General features: G+C 56.3%; 1 protein-coding gene and 1 long non-coding RNA gene across 3 annotated transcripts; one reads left to right on the top strand and one right to left on the bottom strand.

Moving 5' to 3' along the window:
- Nucleotides 1-236: 236 nt before the first annotated feature.
- On the top strand, nucleotides 237-19382 carry tbc1d16 (TBC1 domain family, member 16). Of its 2 annotated transcripts, XM_069194671.1 has the most exons (13): nucleotides 237-441; nucleotides 3209-3415; nucleotides 3517-3973; nucleotides 9019-9213; nucleotides 9418-9565; nucleotides 10185-10349; nucleotides 10759-10907; nucleotides 12484-12618; nucleotides 12730-12916; nucleotides 13147-13326; nucleotides 13962-14108; nucleotides 14504-14747; nucleotides 19064-19382. In XM_069194671.1, exons 2-13 carry the CDS (start codon nucleotides 3241-3243, stop codon nucleotides 19081-19083), a joined length of 2202 nt encoding a protein of 733 aa, XP_069050772.1. In that variant the 5' UTR covers nucleotides 237-441; nucleotides 3209-3240; the 3' UTR covers nucleotides 19084-19382. The 2 variants fall into 2 exon arrangements, with proteins under 2 accessions (XP_069050772.1, XP_069050773.1); XM_069194672.1 differs by having other exon boundaries at nucleotides 14504-19382.
- Nucleotides 19383-20405: 1023 nt separating this feature from the next.
- On the bottom strand, nucleotides 20406-21779 carry LOC107078488 (uncharacterized). Its single transcript, XR_001479413.2, has 2 exons — nucleotides 21227-21779; nucleotides 20406-20816 (listed from the first exon to the last, which is right to left on the bottom strand). It is a non-coding gene; the product is annotated as an uncharacterized lncRNA (long non-coding RNA).
- Nucleotides 21780-23411: the final 1632 nt, after the last annotated feature.

Here is a 23411-nt window from a genome sequence, read left to right as displayed (position 1 = left end):
GACCGCTGATCGAGTCTCTCATTCGGGAGTGTGGGGGCTGGGGGCTGCGTCCTGGGCTCACGGAGCGGAGCGCACTGTCCTGATGCTGCTGTAACAGCGCCAGCAGCCCAGCGCAGCCGTGACCGTCCGGACCGGGCCGGGCCGGGCCAGGCCAGTCCGCCGGAGGAGCGGGGGCCGCCTCACCGCCGCCTCTCCCTCCTCCCGCTTCCACGCCCGCAGGATAAGGAAGCGGATGCGCATCCCGGAAGCGGCGGATCTGGGGGGCTGGGTCACTGGCGAGCAGCGTGCGGGAGAGCCTCGCGGGAGAGCGGCGCGGCACGCAGACAGGCACGCGAGACCGCCGGCGCAGGAGGGAGGGGGGCTCACGCGCCGCTGGGACAGAGCAGACCGGAATCCGCGCGGCCCGGGACACGCGTGGAAGAGCCCTGCTGGCACTGAGGGGTGAGCTACCGCCGTGCCCGTCCGTGCGGCGCGGACAGGTGTAGTATGCACAGAGCCCCGGCGCTCCGCTCGGGCTCATCTATAATTCACTCGCTGGGTGTAACGTTACATAAACAACCCCCACGAACTCCGCTCGTGACGGTGCCTGCTGCTGCGTGGGTTGCGAACTAGCCCAAGGGAATTGCGGCGTGAACCGTGACCGTTAGATCTGGGGTCAACGGTGGGTCCGAGGAGCAGGGTCGTGGGTGCAGAGCGTGGCTCAGACCTAGAAATGACTTAAGTTCATTAGTACGAGGAATGGAAGGCAGATGTTGTTAAAAAGCACGACCGGGGTTGCTCGTCCTGCATCTCTGCGCATGTTCCTGCACCCCGTGTCGATTTGGGCCGGGGGAGAGGGGGGTTCGCCTGCAGACGGGGAGGAAAGGGGTCGAGTCCGCAGTCGGGGTAACAGCTGCGGCGGAGACGGTCCGGATGAAAGCTGCTGCTGAGATCAAAGCCAAACCGGTTTGTCAAACGGAAAAAATCTGCAAGTCAAACGATGCGCTGACTTGGTTATCAAATTGTTGAAACTGTCTGACTGGGCTGCAGGGAGAGAGAGTCAGAGAAAAGTGGGTCTCCAGGTGTGCGCTATCTCTCTCTGTACACAGCCCTGTGCGCTGTCTCTCTCTGTACACAGCCCTGTGCGCTGTCTCTCTCTGTACACAGCCCTGTGCCCTGAGCGCTGTCTCTCTCTGTACACAGCCCTGTGCCCTGAGCGCTGTCTCTCTCTGTACACAGCCCTGTGCCCTGCGCGCTGTCTCTCTCTGTTCACAGCCCTGCGCGCTGTCTCTCTCTGTTCACAGCCCTGAGCGCTGTCTCTCTCTGTACACAGCCCTGAGCGCTGTCTCTCTCTGTTCACAGCCCTGCGCGCTGTCTCTCTCTGTTCACTGCCCTGTGCGCTGTCTCTCTCTGTTCACAGCCCTGTGCCCTGTGCCCTGTGTGCTGTCTCTCTCTGTACACAGCCCTGTGCCCTGTGTGCTGTCTCTCTCTGTTCACAGCCCTGTGCCCTGTGTGCTGTGCGCTGTCTCTCTCCGTACACAGCCCTGTGCCCTGTGCGCTGTCTCTCTCCGTACACAGCCCTGTGCCCTGTGCGCTGTCTCTCTCCGTACACCGCCCTGTGCCCTGTGCGCTGTCTCTCTCCGTACACCGCCCTGTGCCCTGTGCGCTGTCTCTCTCCGTACACAGCCCTGTGCCCTGTGTGCTGTGCGCTGTCTCTATCTGTTCACAGCCCTGTGCCCTGTGTGCTGTCTCTCTCTGTTCATAGCCCTGTGCCCTGTGTGCTGTCTCTCTCTGTTCACAGCCCTGTGCCGTGTGTGCTGTCTCTCACTGTTCACAGCCCTGTGCCCTGTGTGCTGTCTCTCTCTGTTCACAGCCCTGTGCCCTGTGTGCTGTGCGCTGTCTCTCTCTGTTCACAGCCCTGTGCCCTGTGTGCTGTCTCTCACTGTTCACAGCCCTGTGCCCTGTGTGCTGTCTCTCTCTGTTCACAGCCCTGTGCCCTGTGTGCTGTGTGCTGTCTCTCTCTGTTCACAGCCCTGTGCCCTGTGTGCTGTCTCTCACTGTTCACAGCCCTGTGCCCTGTGTGCTGTCTCTCACTGTTCACAGCCCTGTGCCCTGTGTGCTGTCTCTCTCTGTTCACAGCCCTGTGCCCTGTGTGCTGTCTCTCTCTGTTCACAGCCCTGTGCCCTGTGTGCTGTCTCTCACTGTTCACAGCCCTGTGCCCTGTGTGCTGTCTCTCACTGTTCACAGCCCTGTGCCCTGTGTGCTGTCTCTCTCTGTTCACAGCCCTGTGCCCTGTGTGCTGTCTCTCTCTGTTCACAGCCCTGTGCCCTGTGTGCTGTGCCCTGGATCTTGGTGATACTTCACCTCACTGGGGCTGCAGGCTGGAGTGCTGTGGTGTTCAGCTGAAACAGTTAAAGAGCTGTTTCTGCCTCATGCGCGCCGGGGTCCTGCCAGGTGTTCCCTCCAGCCAGCTGGCACAAGCCGCTGCAGTAGGAGAGAAGCCCCTCCTGCCACAGAGGGAGGGGCGGCGGGCGACTGGAAAGGGGGCGTGTGCTTCCGGGAGTTAGGGTGACGTCACTCCTCCGGGCCCCCAGGAAGAGGTGGGCCCCTGCTCTGTACCAGGCCCGGCCCGGCCCGCGCCATGGGGGGTCAGGGGCTCGGAGGTTCCTTACAGACGACTGGGGGAGCTGTGCAGGCGATAGCCAGGCCCCGAGCAGAGGCCTGTGTCTGGAGGCTCAAGGCAGCTGGTTGTGAGTCGAGCCGGAGGGGACCGGCGGCCCCGACTCCCCTCAGGAAGCCCTGGCGCTCCGGGCGGAGGAGGCCGAGGCCTGAGGGCCCAGCGCCGCGGCGGGCGAGAGGGTGAGGGGCTCCTGCAGCGCTCGGACGGGGGCTGGAGCCGAGGCGGAGAGGTGGCGGCAGGGGGAGCAGGCAGGTCACACGGCCGTCTCCGGTCGCAGCCGCAGCCCAGTCATACAGGAAGGCTCCGTGCTGCGGCCCCGCCCTGCCTGCAGGGGGCAGTGCAGCGACTCGCTGCCCTGAGGCACACGGGTATCTCACCGCTGGCCTGCTCGCCCCTGCGCTGGCAGCTGTGTGAAGACCCTTGGCCTCCATCTCCCAGCACCAGGGTGGGAGTCCCTGATGAGCCGCTGACCAGCGTGTGGCAGCGTGGGGCCCTGTGCCAGCCCCTCTCTGAGCCGGCCTGATGTCCGCCTGTTTCTCTCCCGGGCAGAGGATGGAAGGAGAGTCCTGGCCCTCCAGGACATGTCTCTGGGTCGGCTCCTGCGACGCGCCTCCTCGAAGGCCTCTGACCTCCTGACCTTTAACCCTGGCTCAGGCGGGTCACGGGCTGTGCTGGATGGCGAGATCATCTTCTCCAAGAACAATGTGTGCGTGCACCCCACCGAGCCCCTGCCTGGCCTGGCCGAGCACCACCCAGGTACAGCACCCCGACGCCCGCCGGCGGCCTCCGCGCCCCCACCCCGAGAGCCGTGCACGGGCAGCTGACAGCCCGGGCATCTCTGTGCCTGCTGCCCGCAGGGTACCTGTGTGTGCACCTGGAGAAGGACGAGACGCTGGGCACCACCCTGACTCTCACCTGGGTGCCCAACTCCCGCATCCAGCGGCAGGACGAGGAGGCTCTGCGCTACGTGACCCCCGAGAGCTCGCCCGTGAGGAGGGCGCCCCGCTGCCGGGCGCGGCAGCCGCACAGTCGCCCCCCGCGGCCCCCGCCCGCGGCTGGCGAGGAGGGGGAGGGGCAGGAGGCCGCGGAAGGGCAGGGGGCGGGCGCGGGGTCGCTCGTGGAGCCGGAGGAGGGCGGCGGCGGCGGCGGCGGCGGCGAGGACGAGGGCTCCTGTGACCTGTCGGCGGACGAGGCGAGCCGGGACAGCACCCTGGGCTCCGACTCCGACACCTTCTCCTCGCCCTTCTGCCTGTCCCCCGTCAGCGAGGCGCTGGGCGAGAGCAGCAGCTCCGTCTTCCTGGACAACGAGAGCAGGTGAGCAGGCCTGGCCAGGTCTGAGCCGCAGAACGCAGCTCCACGCTTCTTCTTGAACGCGCTTCTGGTGACGGGCGAGTGCGTTAATACTCACAGGCTCTCAGGACCTCCGTTTGGGTCCCGTTCAGGGGTGGACGGCTCCCCAGTCCCCACACATGGGCGCTGGTTTGTCCTCGACACCTCTCGGGATGCCCAGCAGGTGGCAGAGCAGATCCAGGTATTTTCAACAGTTGTTTGCAGTCGCTGCACAGGTCTGGAGTTGCCTGCAGGCTCATCTGATTATAAACAAAGCAAGAGCCGAGGCAGAATGAAGTCGGGGCTGGGCCATTCTTAATCGGAAGATTATCTTCCAAATTCAGCACAATGAGCAGTTTCGCGTTTCCAATGGCCAGGGGTTTAGAGGAGGCAGTGCAGAGAGCTCGAGAGGTGGGCGAGTGGCACAGTCACAGTCTTGTGAGAACCGTCGCTTGTCTGCGATCTGAGTGGGATGAAAATCCCTTGACCAGCAGCCGTCACAGTGACGGCCAACGGCGTCGCTTCTGACCATCATGTAAAAAACTGGCGGAAACAATCATTGAGCAAGTTGCATCTTATTTAAACAGCATTGCTTCTTGAAAACGGATTGTGCATCATCCAGGGGGGTCTTATTAATTTCCAGGATTCACGTGTTTAGATGTCACAAATCCAGATGTACAAAAGATCGCTTTGTGATCTATCAGCTGCAGGATGCATATGAACATCTGTAGTGAGCTTTTCCAAGTATTTTCAAATGAGTCACAGATCAGTTATTTTGACAAATTTTGGTTTCAACATGAAGACATTCTTACTCCAGGATTCAAACACCTCCAGATGTCAATGACACCCAAACCCACACACAACTTTACCAGTTCACTTGATTATCCACTAGAGTTTACCCAATGGGCCACCTGTCTAAAATAACATCACGCACAGCATTAAACCTCCTCCTAGAATTAGTTTTGTTTCTGACAATCTAAGGCTTGTTTTACATTAACTTCTGATTCCTGAAAAAATGTCTGGTTTGCAATCTACTGCAATCTACTACTTGTAGCATTTACATGAACAATTATATATTGTTTATCAATATCAACTGTTTATCCATCTGCATTTCTCTTTGTTCGGAGGTGTATCATTACTGTGAAGAATGCTGTCTGAATTGGCATGGGAAAGACAGATATCAGCTCCTCGTTGATTCCTCCAGAAATTAACATGTGAATGACTTGCATGTGTGTCTTGTATAAAGACACTTATTGCTGGAGCTTGAACGAAATCGAGGAGTTTTCCATCAGAGGCCGGAGTGCAGATGCATGGTGCATGTGCCTGCAGCCCCATTCTCGTCCTCCCTAACCTGCAATCATCTTCCCTGATTCACAGCTTTTTTCTACCTTTGTTTTTCTATTTCTTTAGAGAATTCCTGAGCAGTGCTTTAAAATTGAAGGGAAAAATTAATTAAATTTAAATGAAAATGTCCCACTTCTAAATTTTGGCAAAAATCAAAACAAAAGCAGCAGAAATAATAAGAGATCACTTTATTAGCCATATACAATTTGTCTTTTCGCAGACCCCAGCTTGCTCTCCATGAGACACACAGACAGGTAGAGAAGCTTGGGGTCAGAGCACAGGGTCAGCCATTTATACAGCACCCCTGGAGCAGTTGGGGTTCAGGGCCTTGCTCAGGAGCCCAGTGGAGTAGGATTCCTCTGCCGGCCGTGGGATTCGAGCCGGCAACCTTCCAGTCACAGGCGCAGATCCTGAGCCACAGAGCCACCGCTCCGCGTAATATTTTTATATTGCATTACATTAAATTAGTCTGTGATGCACGAGTGAGTAAAACTACCTGCTCATTCTAATCAGCACGTTTGCCTGTACGTGGGTCTGTCCTGTCATTCTGTGTGGCTCTCAGGCGGCACTGTAATAAATATTCACTGGGTATGAGAGCTACACAAGTAAATCTCCCCAGAGTCTCCCCAGCCCGTTGTTAACTGGCATAATTGCTGCTTAAAGAAATTCATATCAGCTAATCGATCTGAGGATCTCATTCTGCTGCTTTTTCAAAGAAGCCAAGTTGGCAGATTCCACTACCTGGCTGGGCAGCTGGTTCCTCTCTCCCACCACCGTCGGTGTGAAGAAGTGCCTCCTGTTCTTGGTTTTAAATGCTCTTCCTCATCGTCGACACTGGCGTCTGGTTTGCGTTTGTCAATTAAATGTGGAGCTGTTGGTCGGTACTGGGATCGGACCTGTGACTGCCATATCCAGCATCTGAGGTAACTGGTTAAACAGCTGTGACCCCTAACTCCACACCCCGTGAATCCAGCTGTTCGGCTGTGACCCCTAACTCCACACCCCATGAATCCAGCTGTTCGGCTGTGACCCCTAACTCCACACCCCGTGAATCCAGCTGTTCGGCTGTGACCCCTAACTCCACACCCTCATGAATCCAGCTGTTCGGCTGTGACCCCTAACTCCACACCCCGTGAATCCAGCTGTTCGGCTGTGACCCCTAACTCCACACCCCGTGAATCCAGCTGTTCGGCTGTGACCCCTAACTCCACACCCCATGAATCCAGCTGTTCGGCTGTGACCCCTAACTCCACACCCTCATGAATCCAGCTGTTCGGCTGTGACCCCTAACTCCACACCCCGTGAATCCAGCTGTTCGGCTGTGACCCCTAACTCCACACCCCGTGAATCCAGCTGTTCGGCTGTGACCCCTAACTCCACACCCTCATGAATCCAGCTGTTCGGCTGTGACCCCTAACTCCACACCCCATGAATCCAGCTGTTCGGCTGTGACCCCTAACTCCACACCCTCATGAATCCAGCTGTTCGGCTGTGACCCCTAACTCCACACCCTCATGAATCCAGCTGTTCGGCTGTGACCCCTAACTCCACACCCTCATGAATCCAGCTGTTCGGCTGTGACCCCTAACTCCACACCCCATGAATCCAGCTGTTCGGCTGTGACCCCTAACTCCACACCCCATGAATCCAGCTGTTCGGCTGTGACCCCTAACTCCGCACCCCATGAATCCAGCTGTTCGGCTGTGACCCCTAACTCCGCACCGCCAGGAACATGTGCCCTGAGAGCTGTATATACAGACCTTGAAAGCTCAGCTTGAGTAATGCGATGTGTCGTTAACTCTTGAGTCTTTTGGGGTGCACACTTTTCACTGGTCCCCCCAGCTGTTTCCTTTCCGGGCTGATGTAGAGGCTGTGAGTGTGGAACTGGTGCGTGTGGGTGAGTCGGTGCTCAAGATGCGCTAGGAGCTTTAACTGCTGTTTCAGCGAAGTGTTTACCCTAGTGAGGCCACTAGAGGGCGCTCAGAGCAGCGGCCGTCTGCGCTGACTGTCCGTGCGGTGCCGTTACTGGGAGTGACCAGGAGGCGGAGCTAGAGGGACAGAAAGCGACTGAGGTGCAGTACGTGGTGAGGAGGGAGACTGATCAGACTGCAGGCAGACAGAGCGGCTCGGAATCTCAAACCGGCGTCAAACACGCCTGATGAACATCTTGTTTTTGTCTTTTTTAGTTCTTTACAGTCAAGTGTGTAAAGTGTCCCTTCAGTGTACAGGAGAGGGCCGGGGAGCGAGCAGCTCGTCAACTCTCAGGCGGGGGGGGGGGCAGGTCTGTCTGTCCTGCTGGAGGGGGGGGGCAGGTCGGTCTGTCCTGCTGGAGGGAGGGGGCAGGTCTGTCTGTCCTGCTGGAGGGGGGAGGGAGGTCTGTCTGTCCTGCTGGACAGGGGGGAGGGAGGTCTGTCTGTCCTGCTGGACAGGGGCAGGTCAATGTGTTCTGCTGGAGGGGGGAGGGCAGGTCTGTCTGTCCTGCTGGACAGGGGCAGGTCAATGTGTTCTGCTGGAGGGGGGAGGGCAGGTCTGTCTGTCCTGCTGGACAGGGGCAGGTCAATGTGTTCTGCTGGAGGGCAGTGACAGAGACAGATACACTCAGGGCAAAACAGTCAGAATTAGATGGCAGAGAAAATTAAACCACAGACAATTTGATTTCGGTCTGTCTCTTCCTTTAGAGTGGAGAGAGGGAGGTGTATTTAGCAAGACAGGAGCCTGGTCAGTGAAGAAGACACAGTAACACCTCTTATCGTCTCTGGTGCAGAAATAGCTGAGTGTTTGCAGCTCCAGGAGCAGAGAACACTGACAGCACTGGTGTGAAAACAGCAACATTGCAATGAACATGTCTTAATTGAATCAGGGTCCTGCCTGCGGCCTCATCGGCGCCGTTCCCCTCGTCTCGCACTGCTGGAGAGCCGGAGGACGAGCAGAGACTGACTGCAGCCCTGTTACCTTCACTGACACGAGGCCAGTTAACACCTCTGGCCCTGACTATGGGGAAGGAGACGCTCACTGTACTGGATTTGAAATTTAAGTTCTGTTAAACTGCCTTCAGCTCAGTTAGAGGAGGGACATTCCTGTCCACAGCTGTTGTGCAGCAGGGAATGGTATCGCTCATTGTAGCTGCTGAAGAGTAAAAATCCACTGGAGACCTTTTGTCGAGCAGAGGAGTTTATTGTATATTCAGCCGAAGAGAAGCTCCTTCCCTGCAATTATAGGAGGATGGTTCTCACAAGGAAAGTTACAGCTGGCCTTTTATACATTTATTTGATGAGGAATACAAAGAGTTTAAGTCTCAAAAAGAAAACAAAAAATCAATCTTAATTACTTTCTATTGGTTAAGCAAACTTCTACTTTAATCAGAAGATGTCTGCGTAATTGAACTATATCAGTGTTTCCTATAAGCAGGTAGTTGCAATTGGCCTTCTACACCAAAACAATTTCCTTGGGATTCTTAAAACAAGCATTCTTTGTGTCTGCAGGCCCCTGGTCTTATCAGCAGCTGATGCTTTAATGTTGCAGCTGGTGTTTTGCTGAACATGCTGCACAGAGAAAGCATTTTTAACCCTTCACTGCTGTAGGACAGCTTCGCCTGTGGACCTGGGCTGTATGCCCAGCCCTGACCTCGGCGGATGCCTGTCACGTGGTGAATGACGGGCTGTGTATGTTCGTGTTGCCTTGCCCAGGGACATGTGCGACGACTCCATGACCCACTCCGCCAGCTCCGCCTCCAGCCTGGACAGCCACGCCCCCTCGCTGGAGAACAGCCAGTCGCAGAGCGTGCGCTGGGAGGAGCAGCAGAAGGTGCTGGCTCTGGAGCAGCTCTGCGGCGTTTTCCGGGTCGACCTGGGTCACATGAGGTCACTGCGGCTCTTCTTCAGGTCAGGCCCGATAAACGCCTCTGGGTGCTGCTCGATGATGCCACACAGCAGCTTTTCTGTTTTTCCAGGGCTTCACTATGTTTTTCAGAATGATCTGCCACACTTTCCAGTGTGTTGTTTCGCTGTGCTGGTCCCGTGCTGTGGCACAGTTACCCCCCGGGGGGCGCTGTGCCCTTGCTGAAGCCGCGTTGCGCTGTGTTGCAGTGACGAGGCGTGCACCAGCGGGCAGCTGGTCATCGCCAGCCGGGAGAGCCAGTACAAGATCCTGCACTTCCACCACGGCGGCCTGGACAAGCTGGCCGAGGTCTTCCAGCAGTGGAAGTGCTGCCGGGAGACGCAGATGAAGGACCAGGTGAGCCTGCGGGGGGGCTGGCGAGGCAGGGGCAGCACCTGGCCTCTCCACTCAGGTGAGCGCACGGCTGTGCCCACACTGGCGCCGAGCAGGGGCATGTTCCGGGCGTGGTCGCAGTTAAGCAGGTCAGTCTGGAGTGGAAGGGTGTTGTCGGCGATGAGCCAATGTGAGGACAGCTGTCTGTCCCCCTGCGTGAACGGCCCCCCTGTCCGTGTCTCGGTCTGCAGCAGAGCGCTGCGGCGTTATTAATCTTGTCACGCTGAGCAGCGACGGCCCGTGTGACAGCTGTCAGTCAGACGTCCGTCTCGCCTCAGCGGCGCTCCTGCCTGAGAGCTCCCACACGCGGGTCTTAAAATTCCTCTCACGGAGCTTCTCCAGGAAACTCGGGCCCTGCTGTTCGTCGGCAGAGCAGCGGGAGGAGGCATGTTAAAGTGGCACTCTGTCCCCTGCACTGGGAGTCTCGGGTGCGATAGGTCTCCAGGTCTGGAGGGCCCCTGTGTCCCCAGAAGGCCCAGCTGAGCCGATTAGGAAGTCAGCCCAGCCGTCCAGGTGCTGCTGCTTTACAGTGTGGCCCCCCAGGCTGGGGGCCCCCCGCGCTCAGAGTCCGTGTGGTTCCCAGGGGGCGGATGAGAAGACCTGCATGCAGTTCTCGATCCGCCGGCCCACGCTGCCCTCGACGGAGACGCACCCCGAGGAGAGGCTGTACCGCCGGCTCGACGTCGCCACCTGGCTGCGGCACCTGAACGAGAGCGGGCAGGTGGAGGAGGAGTACAAGCTGCGCAAGGTGAGGCCCCTGTCCCAGCGGTACCGCCGTTCAGCCCTCGTTTATTTTTACCGCGGTTTACTACGTTGCCCTGGCAACGGTCCTACCGGCCAGTCCTGGGATGAGAGTTCCAGGAATGTGCACAGGCGTCGGGAATCTGCCGTGATCAGGCCGACTGCAGCCGGGCTACATCCCGACCCCAGGCCGTCAGTACGACTGCTGCTGAAGCCGGGGCTGCTCTGTCGTCACTGTGCCGCCGGGTGAGGGGCTTAACAGTAAGAAATGCCCCCGGTGCAAGGGCATCTTGAATCTTTGTTGGAGCTTTTTCCAATTCCTTATTTTTTAAAAAGTAGATTAGTTGACATCGGGGGCATCCTCGGTGACTTGATAAACAGCGATGACAGACGGGCTGTTCTACCCCCCCACCCAGGCGATTTTCTTCGGCGGCGTTGACCCTGCGATCCGCGGGGAGGTCTGGCCCTTCCTGCTGCGCTACTACAGCTGCGACTCCACGTCGCAGGAGAGAGAGGCGTGGCGGGTGCAGAAGCGCGCAGAGTACCAGGAGATACAGCACAGGAGGTGAGCCGGGGGAGGGGCTGCATTCACTGGGCGGGGCTAGAGGCGAAGGGGGCGTGGCTCCTTGCGGAGAGCAGGGGTGAGCACAGGGTGGAGACAGCAGGAGGTGGGGCTCTTAGCAAGGGGAGGGGCTACAGGCACTGGGTGGAGCTAGCCTCCCAGCTGAGCCCTGATTTAGTTCAGGTGGGTAGCTGTGTCAGCATGTATAGAGCCAAAAACAGCCCTCGGATCATCAACTCGACCAGGAACTCCCGGTCTACGAACTGCATTCCTTTGGTGCTTCCCGCCCACCCTAACGCACTCTCTACCCCCAGGACCATTATTAACAACTACTCCATTCTACTTCTGGTTCACAGCTCCCCTGACCGCCCTCACCAATCATCCACACCAGACACCTTCCCCTGCAACAGAACTCGCTGTATCGCCAAGTAGTTTGAATCTCGGTTTAACTTCGTATCCAAAGGAACCAACCTCCAGCAGCCCACTATCCCCACTCCCTTTACTGGGTCACTGGGTTGGAAATTCCAGTCCAGAGGGAGTAGCACCACCTACTGGTCCACTAACACCTCTAACAGCAGCAGCCTGGTTTCCCTTGGAGGTCTCATGCCCCAGTACTGACCAGGGCCAGCCTAGCAGAGCCTCTGGGATCTGATGAGCACAGGCCACGAGACAGTACTGCTGCCGCCTTTTCCAATTATTTCCTGTCTGTCAGGGCGAGGGGCTCAAACTCCATTCCTGGAATTATAGAACCTGGTTTTCGTTCCAACCACATTCGCGGTTACATAGGTGGTCTAATTATTTAATTAAATGTGTAATTGTAGCACTTCTAACTGGGCTCAGAGGTGGTTTTTAAGTAGCTGTGCTTTTAATGAAGTGAAATTAACTGTTCAAAACATATATATGGTTCGTTTAGAAAACAATTAGGTTAATTGTTTACTTAACAAAATCCAGAAGACCTTAGGCCTGAGTCTGAGAGCCCTGTGTGAGAGAAGGAAGTGTTTTAGGTGAACAACGTTGCTGGGATTCACTGTGAGTGAAGACTAGTGGGCAGAGCCTTTGGTCAGATCCGATCTACTCTGGGAATCGAGCAGCTGAGGCCTGTCCACACCTGGTCCTCACCTGGCTAGGGTGACAAGGGGGGCAGGAATGTTGGGGTCTTGCTCTCAGGGAAAAGCTCAGGCTGTGCAGGGATTCTGCTTGCAAACAGACGCCACAGAGTTGCTCAGAGTTGCATCAGGCCTTCTGTTTTGCTCCCGGCACTGGGGGACGGTAGCAGCAAAAACAAACAACTTAATTAAATCAGCTCCTCGTTAGCCTCGTTAGCGCGGTCTCCTGGCCCCGTGATGCTGCGATTCAGCAGCCGCCCCTGTGAGCTGCCCTCCGCGCTGCTGCAGTCAGCTCCTGCCGGGCTCCGGCCTGGGGACAGTGTCCTGCCGGGCTCCGGCCTGGGGACAGTGTCCTGCCGGGCTCCGGCCCCACCTGTCTGTGTGTCTCGAGCTCCAAGCAGGAGCGCGTCTCACCCTGCTGGCTGTGCTCCCGCGTCTCACTCCTCCCCCCTCCCCTCTCGGTCCCCTGCCAGGCTGGGCATGAGCCCGGAGGAGCACAGCGAGTTCTGGAGGAAGGTCCAGTTCACGGTGGACAAGGACGTGGTGCGGACTGACCGGAGCAACAGCTTCTTCAGGGGAGACAACAACCCCAACGTGGAAATCATGAGGTGAGGGGCATCCTGGCGGGTGGGGTCCCGCAGGTGGGGTCTGCCTGTGTCCGGGTGGGGTCAGTCTGGGTCTGTGTCCAGGAGGGGTCAGTCTGGCTCTCTTCTCCGCAGGCGCATCCTGCTGAACTATGCCGTGTTCAACCCGGAGATGGGCTACTGCCAGGGCATGTCGGACCTGGTGGCGCCCCTGCTGTCAGAGGTGCAGGACGAGAGCGACACCTTCTGGTGCTTTGTGGGCCTGATGCAGAACACCATTTTCATCAGCTCGCCCCGCGACGAGGACATGGAGAGGCAGCTGGTGAGGCCCAGGCTCCAGCCAGAACACGCACACCCCACTCGTGTGTGTGACAGTGACGCTGTGTGTGTGTGTGTGTGTGAGACAGTGACGCTGTGTGTGTGTGTGAGACAGTGCAGTGTGTGACAGTGACACTGTGTGTGTGTGTGAGACAGTGCAGTGTGTCACAGTGACGCTGTGTGTGTGTGTGTGTGAGACAGTGCAGTGTGTCACAGTGACGTTGTCTGTCCCAGATGTACCTACGGGAGCTCCTGAGGCTCATGCACCCTGGGTTCCACCAGCACCTGACCCAGCTGGGAGAGGACGGCCTGCAGATGCTGTTCTGCCATCGCTGGGTCCTGCTCTGCTTCAAGAGGGAGTTTCCTGACGCAGAGGCCCTGCGCATGTGGGAGGCCTGCTGGGCACACTACCAGGTAATCACACCTACAGCAGGTGCACCATCAGGTAATCACACCTAGAGCAGGTGCACCATCGGGTAATCACACCTACAGCAGGTGCACTACCAGGTGATCACACCCACAGCAGGTGCACCACCAGGTAATCACACCCACAGCAGGTGCACCACCAGGTAATCACACCCACAGCAGGTGCACCACCAGGTAATCACTCCTACAACAGGTGCACCATCAGGTAATCACTCCTACAACAGGTGCACCATCAGGTAATCACTCCTACAGCAGGTGCACTACCAGGTAATCACACCCACAGCAGGTGCACTACCAGGTAATCACACCCACAGCAGGTGCACCATCAGGTAATCACACCCACAGCAGGTGCACCATCAGGTAATCACTCCTACAGCAGGTGCACTACCAGGTAATCACACCCACAGCAGGTGCACCATCAGGTAATCACACCTAGAGCAGGTGCACTACCAGGTAATCACACCCACAGCAGGTGCACCATCAGGTAATCACACCTAGAGCAGGTGCACTACCAGGTAATCACTCCTACAGCAGGTGCACTACCAGGTAATCACACCCACAGCAGGTGCACCATCAGGTAATCACTGACCAACTGACCTGGCGCCTTCCTGTCTCCCCCCCAGACGGACTACTTCCACCTGTTCATCTGCGTGGCCATCATCGTGCTGTACGGCGACGACGTGACCGAGCAGCAGCTGGCCACCGACCAGATGCTCCTGCACTTCAGCAACCTGGCCATGCACATGAACGGCGAGCTGGTGCTCAGGAAGGTAGGAGCTGGACAGGGCAGCACTGACCACTCACCGTGGATAAAGGAATGTGTCTATACATGATTGTGCTGATGATCACAGGGCAGTCGGTCCCGGAGTTAGTCTGCTCCTTTTTAGAAAGTGAATGAATCCACTGAGAGGCAGTAGTCACTCACAGGGGTGGTCTGGCCCAGACTGAGCTCGCTGCAGGCACACAACAGCAGAACTTACATCCCTTTGAGTCAGCTTTACTGCATCTGGACCTCCTCCTGCCCAAAGCAGGGAAATCTTAAAACCAGAAGAGTATAATGTGAACAGTTTTGCTGTTCCCTTATCTTTCTTCCTGATAGCCAGCTGTGACCCCTCTGAGCCTCTCTCTCTCTCTCTCTCTCTCTCTCTCTCTCTCTCTCTCTCAGGCCCGGAGCCTCCTCTACCAGTTCCGCCTCCTTCCCAGAATCCCCTGCAGCCTGCACGACCTGTGCAAGCTGTGCGGTCCGGGGATGTGGGACAGTCGCTACATCCCGGCGGTGGAGTGCTCGGGAGAGCACGCCGACTCCCAGAGCTGCCCGTACGGGGGCACCCTGGGCGAGCCCTCCCCCCGCCCCCCCTCCTCCAGTGAGGGCAAGAAGGGCTCCAAGACGAGGGACATCTTCAACTTTCGTAAGCAATCCTGAGTGGCGAACAGCAGGGGGCGCTGTGCAGGACCCCGCCACCACCACACACAGCACTCTGCTTGGGCTGTTTGTTTGCTGGGCCGCTGCATTGGCAACATCGGGTTTCGCTCTGCTTGGGAATTTGGGGTCTTTGGGATCTGCTTCTCGCAGGGCAGTGTCTGGGAATCCGGATGGCCTGTTTCGCACATCTCTGAGCCCAGCGACGCGACTCTCTGTGTGGCTGCAGCTGCCGTGGCCTGTTTCTCTTGTAAGGGCGCGCGGGTGTCACTCAGGGTCATGTGCACCTTTCAGGACCTGGACGTTACAGATCCTGCACAGCCCTCGGCACCCCAGTATCTGCTGGGTTCTAATCCAGCACAGCTTCAAGTGCTTAATTAAACCCTTAACGGGAATGTGGACCTCCAACATTAGACCTATTTCTTCTTTCTTTTAGTCTTATTGATAACACTATAAAATCGGCGTTTGACAGTCGGCCATACAGCGCGACGAAGAGAGAGGTCAGATGTGTGTCTGTATCTAGGGGTGCTATGTGGCGTGAGACTGGGACTGTCTGAAGGTGCTCGTGGCCTGGCACCAGTCAGTGTGTAGAGCAGCAGGTGGGGAGGCTTTGCTGGGAATCCTGCTGCGGTTGGGGAGGGGGTGTCGAGACGCACCCTGTGTCCCGGGTCACCGACCTTCACCCGGACGGACAAGCTGGACTTGTAACAGCAGACTGGATCTTTCCTGAGTGGGTAGAGATGTCGCGTTCAGATCAGCCCTGCCTGCTCGCCGGCGTCTGGATGAGGGGGAAGGAGCACACTTGGCCTTTTTGTCTCTGTTTACTCCAGAACTCGACATGGCCAGACCTGGATGCTGCAGAATCCTGTTGAGAGGAATAAGAGCATCATAGCAGGACGGGCGCAGAGGGGGCCTGCAGGGCAGGGACAGGCCCTGCAGGGCCCCAAGCCCAAGAGTGGCTCTGCCTGGCTCACGAAGCTGCCGTTCAGGCTGCTGTTTGTCGGGGTCAGTCAGGGTGACGCATTGCAGCTGTGCAACACATGAAGACACACGGGGAAGAGCTGACTGACTGCGGGGCAGGGCTGCACTGGCCATCGCCATGCAGAGACGATCCCCCCGATCTCCCCTCATCCGGCCTCCCTGTCTCCACCCCGGCTCGGGACGCCTGGGCTCTGCCCCTCGCTGGCGTGGCGGGGGCTGGGTTTGTGGGCCTGCAGGGCTGCGGGACTCAGGCTCTTGCGCTGCGAGGATGAGAAGTGTCCAGGGCAGCACCAAGCTGCTCCAGCAGCAGGTCTTTGAGTTCATTCGAAATTTATTTGGAAAATAAAATTGAGCGTTGTAGGAAAGCAGTGCCGTTACGACGCAAGGTGGGGTCTGTGAACTCGGACAGCAGTCTTCTCCATATCGGGTCCCAAGGGTGCTGCCCAGAGCCTCCGTTGGGTGAATCTCACACCCTGTTCGTGCTGAAGCGCAGCCCAGGCTGGTAGCACTGCGATCAGTGACCTTGTCTACTGAGGTGCTCACCACATCGCCCACAAACAGGCACGACCTCATGGGCACCACTGGGAGCAGGCCACATGGCGCCTCTAGTCCATCCGGCTACTACTATCTAAAACTTCTGAGAGTCTCCTCCGGCAATTTCTTGAAAGAAGCCAGGGTATCGGCATCGACAACATGGAAGAGCTTTGTGTTTCCGGACTCCCACAACTCTTTGTGTAAAGAAGGGCCTTCTGTATGTAGCCATCGCCCATGCAAGACACACTGGTGCTTCAGGGACACCCTAAAGGGTTAACTCCGCTCAGCACGCAGTGTTAGACCTGAGAAACCCACAGACCTCTCCAAGACACGTCGCCCTGTACCAGAGCGAGCTGCTTGATCTCGAGTACCCCTGAGTTCTCCTTGGAGAACCAAGGAGCTTCTCTGGAGAAGCCACAGAACACAGCTGGTGTGAGAGAGGACGACCTGTGTCCCTGGGAAGAGCGCTCCTCCGGTGTGGAGCAGATTAAGATTAAAACAGGAATTTAATCCTTGGTGGGTTTTGGGATGGTTTTATGCTACGGGATCTGCGAGGTTGTAATATCAAATTCCAATCTAGGAAGTAAAGGGAAAATGACTTCACTTTTCTTAATGCAACTTGGCTGTTAAGAAGCATTGCACTGTTTCACTTTATTGCGTTTTTGCAAACGAGGGCATCGGTGGTCCAGCAACGTGTCTTCGGGGTGGGAGAGTTCGCAGCTCCCCCTACAGGTGACCGTGTGGGGCCACGTCCGCGGAACTGCTCCCTGGGCTCCGGGACCCGCGGCGGAGCGGCGAGGAGAGACTGAGACGGAGGGATCGTCCGCGAGCTGGGGGCGGTGGGCTCCCGCAGGTGTTGCCGAAATCAGTCCCAGAAATCCCTGCCGCCGCTCGGGCAGCTCGTGGGGGAACCAGATGGTCGCCGAAGCAGGTCTGGGACGGAGCTTGGAGGGGCGTTAGAAGTTGGTGGCTGAGGGGTTGTGGGTGGAAAGGCCATCAGGAGGGGTGTCCGGATTGGCGGCGGGCGGCCAGGTGATGTTCTGGAGGGGCAGCAGGGTCAGAGAGGGGTCACAGGGGGTCTGGGGTGTAGATGGAGTCGTCAGCTGGCAGCAGGCAGGCCCAGGCTGCAGTTGCTCTGCGGTGTGTGATAGCATCTGTGGTCTAACTGTAAGGACGGTATCAGAGGGCGACAGGCACAACCTGCCCTGGCCCTGGCCAGATAAGCGTGCGTGCGCACACACAATCAGTTCCCCGGCAGCGGTGCACGAGCATGAGGCGTGTGTAGATGTGTGTTCGTGTGAGGGTACACGTGTGCGTTTGTGTGGTGTGTGTGTGTGTGAGAATAACTGTGCCTATGTGTGGCTGTAGGGTGTTTTGTGTGTGTTTGTGTGCTGTGTGTGTGAGAAATTCTGTGCCTGTGGGTGACTGTAGGGTGTTTTGTGTGTATTTGTGTGAAATGCTGTCTGTGTGAGTGAGTGTTGGGGAGATCAGCAGCTGGGCTCCTCCAGTCTGCCCAGCTCTGTCCTCCATGCCTCTGCAGCCGCCAGAGTAGGGCAGGGCAGGGCTGTAGCAGTTGCTGTTTAATGATCAATTAGCAGACAGCGGCGGCACGCAGGGACAATAATGAGTGTGGAGAGGGCAGGGTGGTGGGCAGTGCCCCATCGCCAGGCTGCTGCAGAGCTGATGATCCAGTCTTGGCTCAGGGCAGGGGCACCGACGCTCTCCAGCAGCGCGGGGCTGGCTAGCTGGCCTCTCATCTCGCGGATCATACTGCAGAATTAAAATCACAGCTGTTCCTGTCAAATGCTTTCTTACTCATTTCTGCTTTTTCAACACTGTCTCTCCGTGCTTGCACAAAAATCTTGCTGCGTCCCTGCAAAAAAAAAAAGTTTTCATATTCTGAGCACTGTAAATCGACAAGAAAGCCTATGGAGGGGTTTCCCAAGACAAATGCAGGATTCTTCCAGGAACTATGAAGGTATTGTTTGTGCGCCAGGCCTGGCTGCAGAGGCTGAGACAGTCATAGAGGGGTGTCTGGGCTGTGGGAGCTGGGAGTGGCTCTGAGGCTTAAGGAGGACGTTAACAGTAAGAAATGCCCCCGGTGCAAGGGCATCTTGAATCTTTGTTGGAGTTTTTTCCAATTCCCTATTTTTTAAAAAGTAGATTCGTTGCTTGCTTTGGCACTCGGCAGACTAGACCGAGCCCCGTGTCACCCAGGCACTGCTCTCCCAGCTCCCAGCTGTGTGTGGGGGCTCTGTCTGTGTGCCAGCTGGCTGGCTCAGGTGAGGGCAATCGGTACCACAGCCAGGTGTGACTCTGCCTTACTTAGCTACAGGCCTTTGCTTTGGCACACCGAGGCCAGGGTGTGGTCCAAGGGCAGGAGGAGTTCTGTGATCTGAGCCCGAGTGCTGTCATGAAGCCACTGAGGGGTCGTCTGTGAGGGACACTGCTCTTCTCCAATCAGAGCAGAGCCTCAAGCATGGGGTGGTGCTTCCTGTGATGTGTCAATAGACGATTGGCTTGAAGGTTGGCGGGGTCTGGAAAGCCTGCCTACACTTCCTCATTCTCCCCGTGTGCGGTCGTGGGCTTCTTAGCTGTAGGTTGAGCTGTGAAGAGCACACAACTGGCGATTCCCAAACAGTGTGTACAGCAAAAAATAACTGGCGGTTCTGATTTTAAAAAAAACATTAAGGTCTGTCTGCCTGGCTGTGAGAGGCTCTTCTGCTTCTCTCTTATAACAAAGGGAACTTGGCACCTGTTTTTTTATTTTGTTTGTTTGTGTAATTTCAGGTTTAGAGCTGCGGTTCTAATATAAGTGAAGGAAACTCTTTTAGGATCTTGTGGGATCCAATACTAAAGGGTCCTGGAAAGCACAGAGTAGAACTGAAGACACGCCCGTGCCCAGCACCGAGATGATCATGAAGGAATCTGACTGTATTACTGCTTGAAGGCCTAGAAAACACTGTTATGTAAAAATACAAATATAAAAGTGTTAAAATTACAAAAACACAAATGATTGTTCATTGCTTTTCTACACTTAATTCACTATCCTGTCCTGTAATAATGACCAAGTATTATGATTTTTTTCAATAAAATGAGAAAAATCCCACATCTATTCCAAGAGCTTGTTCTGTGTATTTCCTCTTGGACTGCCCCATTCCTCATGGGATTGAAGGGGAACCTCGGCTCCGGGTTCCCCTGTGGAGTTCTGTGATGGGACCAGAGCCAGGGGCAGAACAGAAGACAGACTTCTAGATCTTTCTCATGTATCGCTTCTTCCAGGACATTCATCCTCACTTGCTGCTGCCAATATACTGGGAGGTAATGCTATGGATTTCATCCATCAACTTTCGAACCACTTTATCCAGTACAGGGTCACAGGGAGCCTGTCGCTGCAAGCAACAGGCACAAGGCAGGGTACACCCTGGACAGGACGCCAGTCCATCACAGGACACACGCAGATACAGACATGGACACACTCACACCAGGGCCAACTTCCCCAGTGTTTCTGAATTGAGCTGAAAACAATAAGTCTAATAAATGTTCAGGTGGGAAGCTGCATCAGCATGCGTAGACTGCAAAGGAACAAGTTATAGGTTTATTCCATGCTGAAAAGAGAAGAAAGAAAACGTTTTGGCCATAGAGCCTTCCTCAGGTGTGAGAAAGACAGGGCAGTAAGCAAAGGTAATGTAGCGGTCTAGTCTAGTAAAGTTTCCAGAACCAAAGCGCAGCAGTATCCCTGCAGCACCTGAGCAGAGCGCGCCCCTCGTCGCCCCTCTCGGCTGAAAAACCCAGAATCTGCTCATTGCCTTTGAGCGGTTTAAAATCTTGGAATAGCATAAGTTTCCAAAATCAAACCAAAATCGTGTATGTAAGCAGTGAAGCCGCAGGCTGGTTGCCAGTCGGAGTAGATGTGCGTGAAACAGGCGTGCAGGTATCCACGGCGGCCGGGAAGGGGGCTTCATGAGCTGCAGCAGACGCCTGACAGCCCCTCCTGTGAAAAACGTTCATGCTGCCTACAGGAGTCCTGGACATTTCTGGATTCGACTGAGAGTTACTCCGGGAGACAGGGAAACCCTACCGTCTGTAGTCCCTCATCCCTTACAGTGTAGGAGAGCCCAAAAGAGAAACATTTGGCGTTGTATTGAGATTTTATTTCCATCAGATGTCTGTGCTGACGGAGGTCCGGCTGTGAATTTCTTCTGACGTCCACTGCACCGCTGGAGCAGGCAGATTGTCCGAGCCCACCAGCATCCCAGCCAGGAGTTTGCCTGTGCCTCTGTTCTACATTTAGTCCGGTTCTGAGCCACGAGCAGACAGGGTTTCTGCAGCCCGACGGGCCTCTGTCCTCACTGCCCAGCGAGGTGGACAGGGGTCAGCATTCGCAAAGGTGCCCTTTATCCTTCCAGCGTGGTGCACGAACTGGACAGTAGCTGTGCTTCCCAAGGAGCCTCCGGCTCTCTTCCGCAGGACAGGTCAGGACAGGACAGCTCCTCTCTCCCAGTGCCCCCTTCTGTCAGGAAACAGCTCAAGCCGATTGGCGCTGAAATAGAAAAATGTTGGAAACCACTTGAAATTGTTCTCTTAGGGAGAACGCTGAAAAACAAGACCTCTGTAAGGGCTCAGAGGATGGAGAGTGAGTCATGGAGGCTGAGTCATCTGTGTTTTCTTGCCCTCATCCCCATGAATCTGTTTTTCTCTGAGCAAGAGCAGCAGTGTGAAATGTGAAATGTGTGTCCATTTCTCCCCTCAGCGCTGCTGCTCCAGCCCCGAGCCTGGGAGCAGGACTGGGAGTCGACACCAGCACGCTTCACCACTCAGCTCTGTGACACATTCCACATGCCACCTCTTTCAAATGGTGCTCTACAGCCAGCCACGAACTCAGCCTCAGATATTCAGCAATTATAGTATCAAACATGCAGACCTGTAGCCCGACAGCATGTCAGAAATTACCAGTTCTGTTCAGCCCAGCCAGCCCATTTGATCGTTAGTCGCTGATTGATCTCAGAATCGCATCCCGCCACTTCTTGAAGGAAGCCAGGCTGTCAGCTGCACCCTGGCTGGGCAGCTCGTCCCAGGAAGAGTCTCCTGTTCCCTGTTCCACAAGCTCTTCCACATACTGTAGCTTCCTCTTGTGTCTTCTGGCTCGTGCTTCACCGCTGATTGTGAAGAGGCCAGACAGGCGATTAGCAGGACAGTGACAATCCAGCCACACTGTCTCATCTGGTCAAACCTTTATATCCAAACTGCTTGATGTTTCCTGCAGACTGTTCATTCCAGCAGGCTGACACAGCCTTCAGCTACCAGCTGGGCCAGCTCACAGCAGCCTCGAGGTTCTTTCTGAACGCAATCTTTTTAATCGGTCTCTGTGTGAGTCATTCCAGTAAATGTCCGTATCTTCTTTTGTACCAGGAATTTATACGAGCGGCGATCTGTATCGTTTTCCGCGATGTTTATTAGAATGAACTGCGAACACCTCTCAACGCCTTCAAACCGCGCGCAGCAAGGGGGGGCGTTCACCCGAACCCCATGGAGTTGTGACCTTCCTTTAAAAAAACAATTGTGTAAGAGTGTAGGTCCGGAGGGCGTGACGTCACCGTGGAATAATGGGCAGAGGGGCCGCGCGCCCCGGTGACCACTCGCTCGCGCCGCTCCAGGTGACGGCCCGCGGGCCCCTGCTGTCCTCCCTGCCGGGCTCTGTCACCTGTCACAGCGAGTCCGCGAGTGACACACGCACTGGCCAAGTACAACCTGCCTGTCCGCCACTTAGCGCAGCCGCAGGTCTTTCCAGCTGCTGCCTGCCTGCGTGCTGCCCGCGTCAGCTCCACCGCCCGCGCAGGCGTGACAGCTTGGCGTGGGTCTGTAGAACCACTTTTATCTGCGGCACCAGCCTCTTGATCTCACCAATGAGCTCGTTCTGACTAATAACTAAGTTTACTATGATTTGTTTTTGTGACTGGTGAGGACAGCCCAGGAATTGAATAATTCTGTGACAGGCGAGCGCACCTTTACCTTTCTGCTGCTAGAGCAGCTCATTTTATGAATTTCAGTTAGTTCGGTCAGCTTCATTAAACTAAATCTTCATTGCTGGAATCTGCTGTGGAAATCAGGACTGACTGCTCGATCACCGATCACCTCCCTGTTTTACCGTCTAAACAAGCAGCGGGCCTGCTATCTCACACAGCATAAACGAAATATCTTTTCACTATTTTTTTTTCGTGTTTGTTTATCAGTACGCCTTCCTGATTGCCGGCAGACTGTATTTCCTTCTCGGTGTCACTGAACCGTTTTGCCACAGTAGACTAAGGTTTTGAAAAACCGAGCTCATCTCCACACTTTCATCTCAGGATGCAGCAGCATTGTGCGAGTTTATCTTGCACTATAATTACACGCGTTAGAAAATAAGAGGTAAAATTAGCGGCACTGGTGCCTGTGATATTTTTACCCCTTCTCATGTGAGCGTGTCTTTATCAGAGATCTGCGGGCAGGGACGAGGCGCCGAGCGCGGCTGTCGCAGGTGCCGGTGCGGTGGAGGCGAGGCGCAGGTAAACACGGCGCGGACGGGCTGGGAGATGATGAAACTCGGGCGGCCGCCGCTGCAACGCGCGCCGCCGGCCCAGGCTGGTCTGATGTAACCGGGGCCCCCCGCCGAGGCGCGCGAGCGAGCCCCGGGGACTCGGCGGTGACGCAGGCGCGCGCCCCGGCGGGAGGGCTGCAGGTAAACAAATCCGAGGCGCGTGTCGCTCCAGAGAGCCCGCGGGGCGCACAGGTGAGCTTCATCTAGCCCCGCAGGGGGGGGGCAGAGCTCGGAGAGTAGAAACGCGTTGTGTCCTGAAACCCGCCACCCTGGACCCTGTCGCTCCGGCTGTCCAGTCCGAAAGAGCAGCAGGACTGCAGGTAGGGGGCGACCCTCCTGAACACACCTGGACAAGACCGGTAGCGGGGAGGAAGAGCCTGTCCGCCGGTAACAGAAAGACAACATCTGGACTCCGGCACATTAGAAAAAAGTTCAAGTTTCAGAATAACACGATTGTTATATATATATATGTCAGCTCAAGTGTAAAAACCACGCGAGATCTTGTTTGTGGTTTCTGGTGTCGAGCGCTCAGCGGTCGGGTGAGGAGCTTCGTGTTTTAGG

Source organism: Lepisosteus oculatus, chromosome 9 (genome assembly GCF_040954835.1).
Source record: "Lepisosteus oculatus isolate fLepOcu1 chromosome 9, fLepOcu1.hap2, whole genome shotgun sequence".
NCBI classification, from domain to species: Eukaryota; Metazoa; Chordata; class Actinopteri; order Semionotiformes; family Lepisosteidae; genus Lepisosteus; species Lepisosteus oculatus.
The sequence above is the reverse complement of the archived record's forward strand: the minus strand, read 5'-3'. Positions and strand labels throughout refer to the sequence as shown.

Excerpts from the sequence above, each read along its gene's own strand:
- tbc1d16 (XM_069194671.1), top strand. The coding sequence starts at position 3,241 with ATGTCTCTGGGTCGGCTCCTGCGACGCGCCTCCTCGAAGGCCTCTGAC. Across the intron at positions 10,908-12,483 it reads CAGGAGATACAGCACAGGAG|GCTGGGCATGAGCCCGGAGG; the intron begins GTGAGCCGGGGG and ends GTCCCCTGCCAG. Across the intron at positions 13,327-13,961 it reads CCTGCTGGGCACACTACCAG|ACGGACTACTTCCACCTGTT; the intron begins GTAATCACACCT and ends TCTCCCCCCCAG.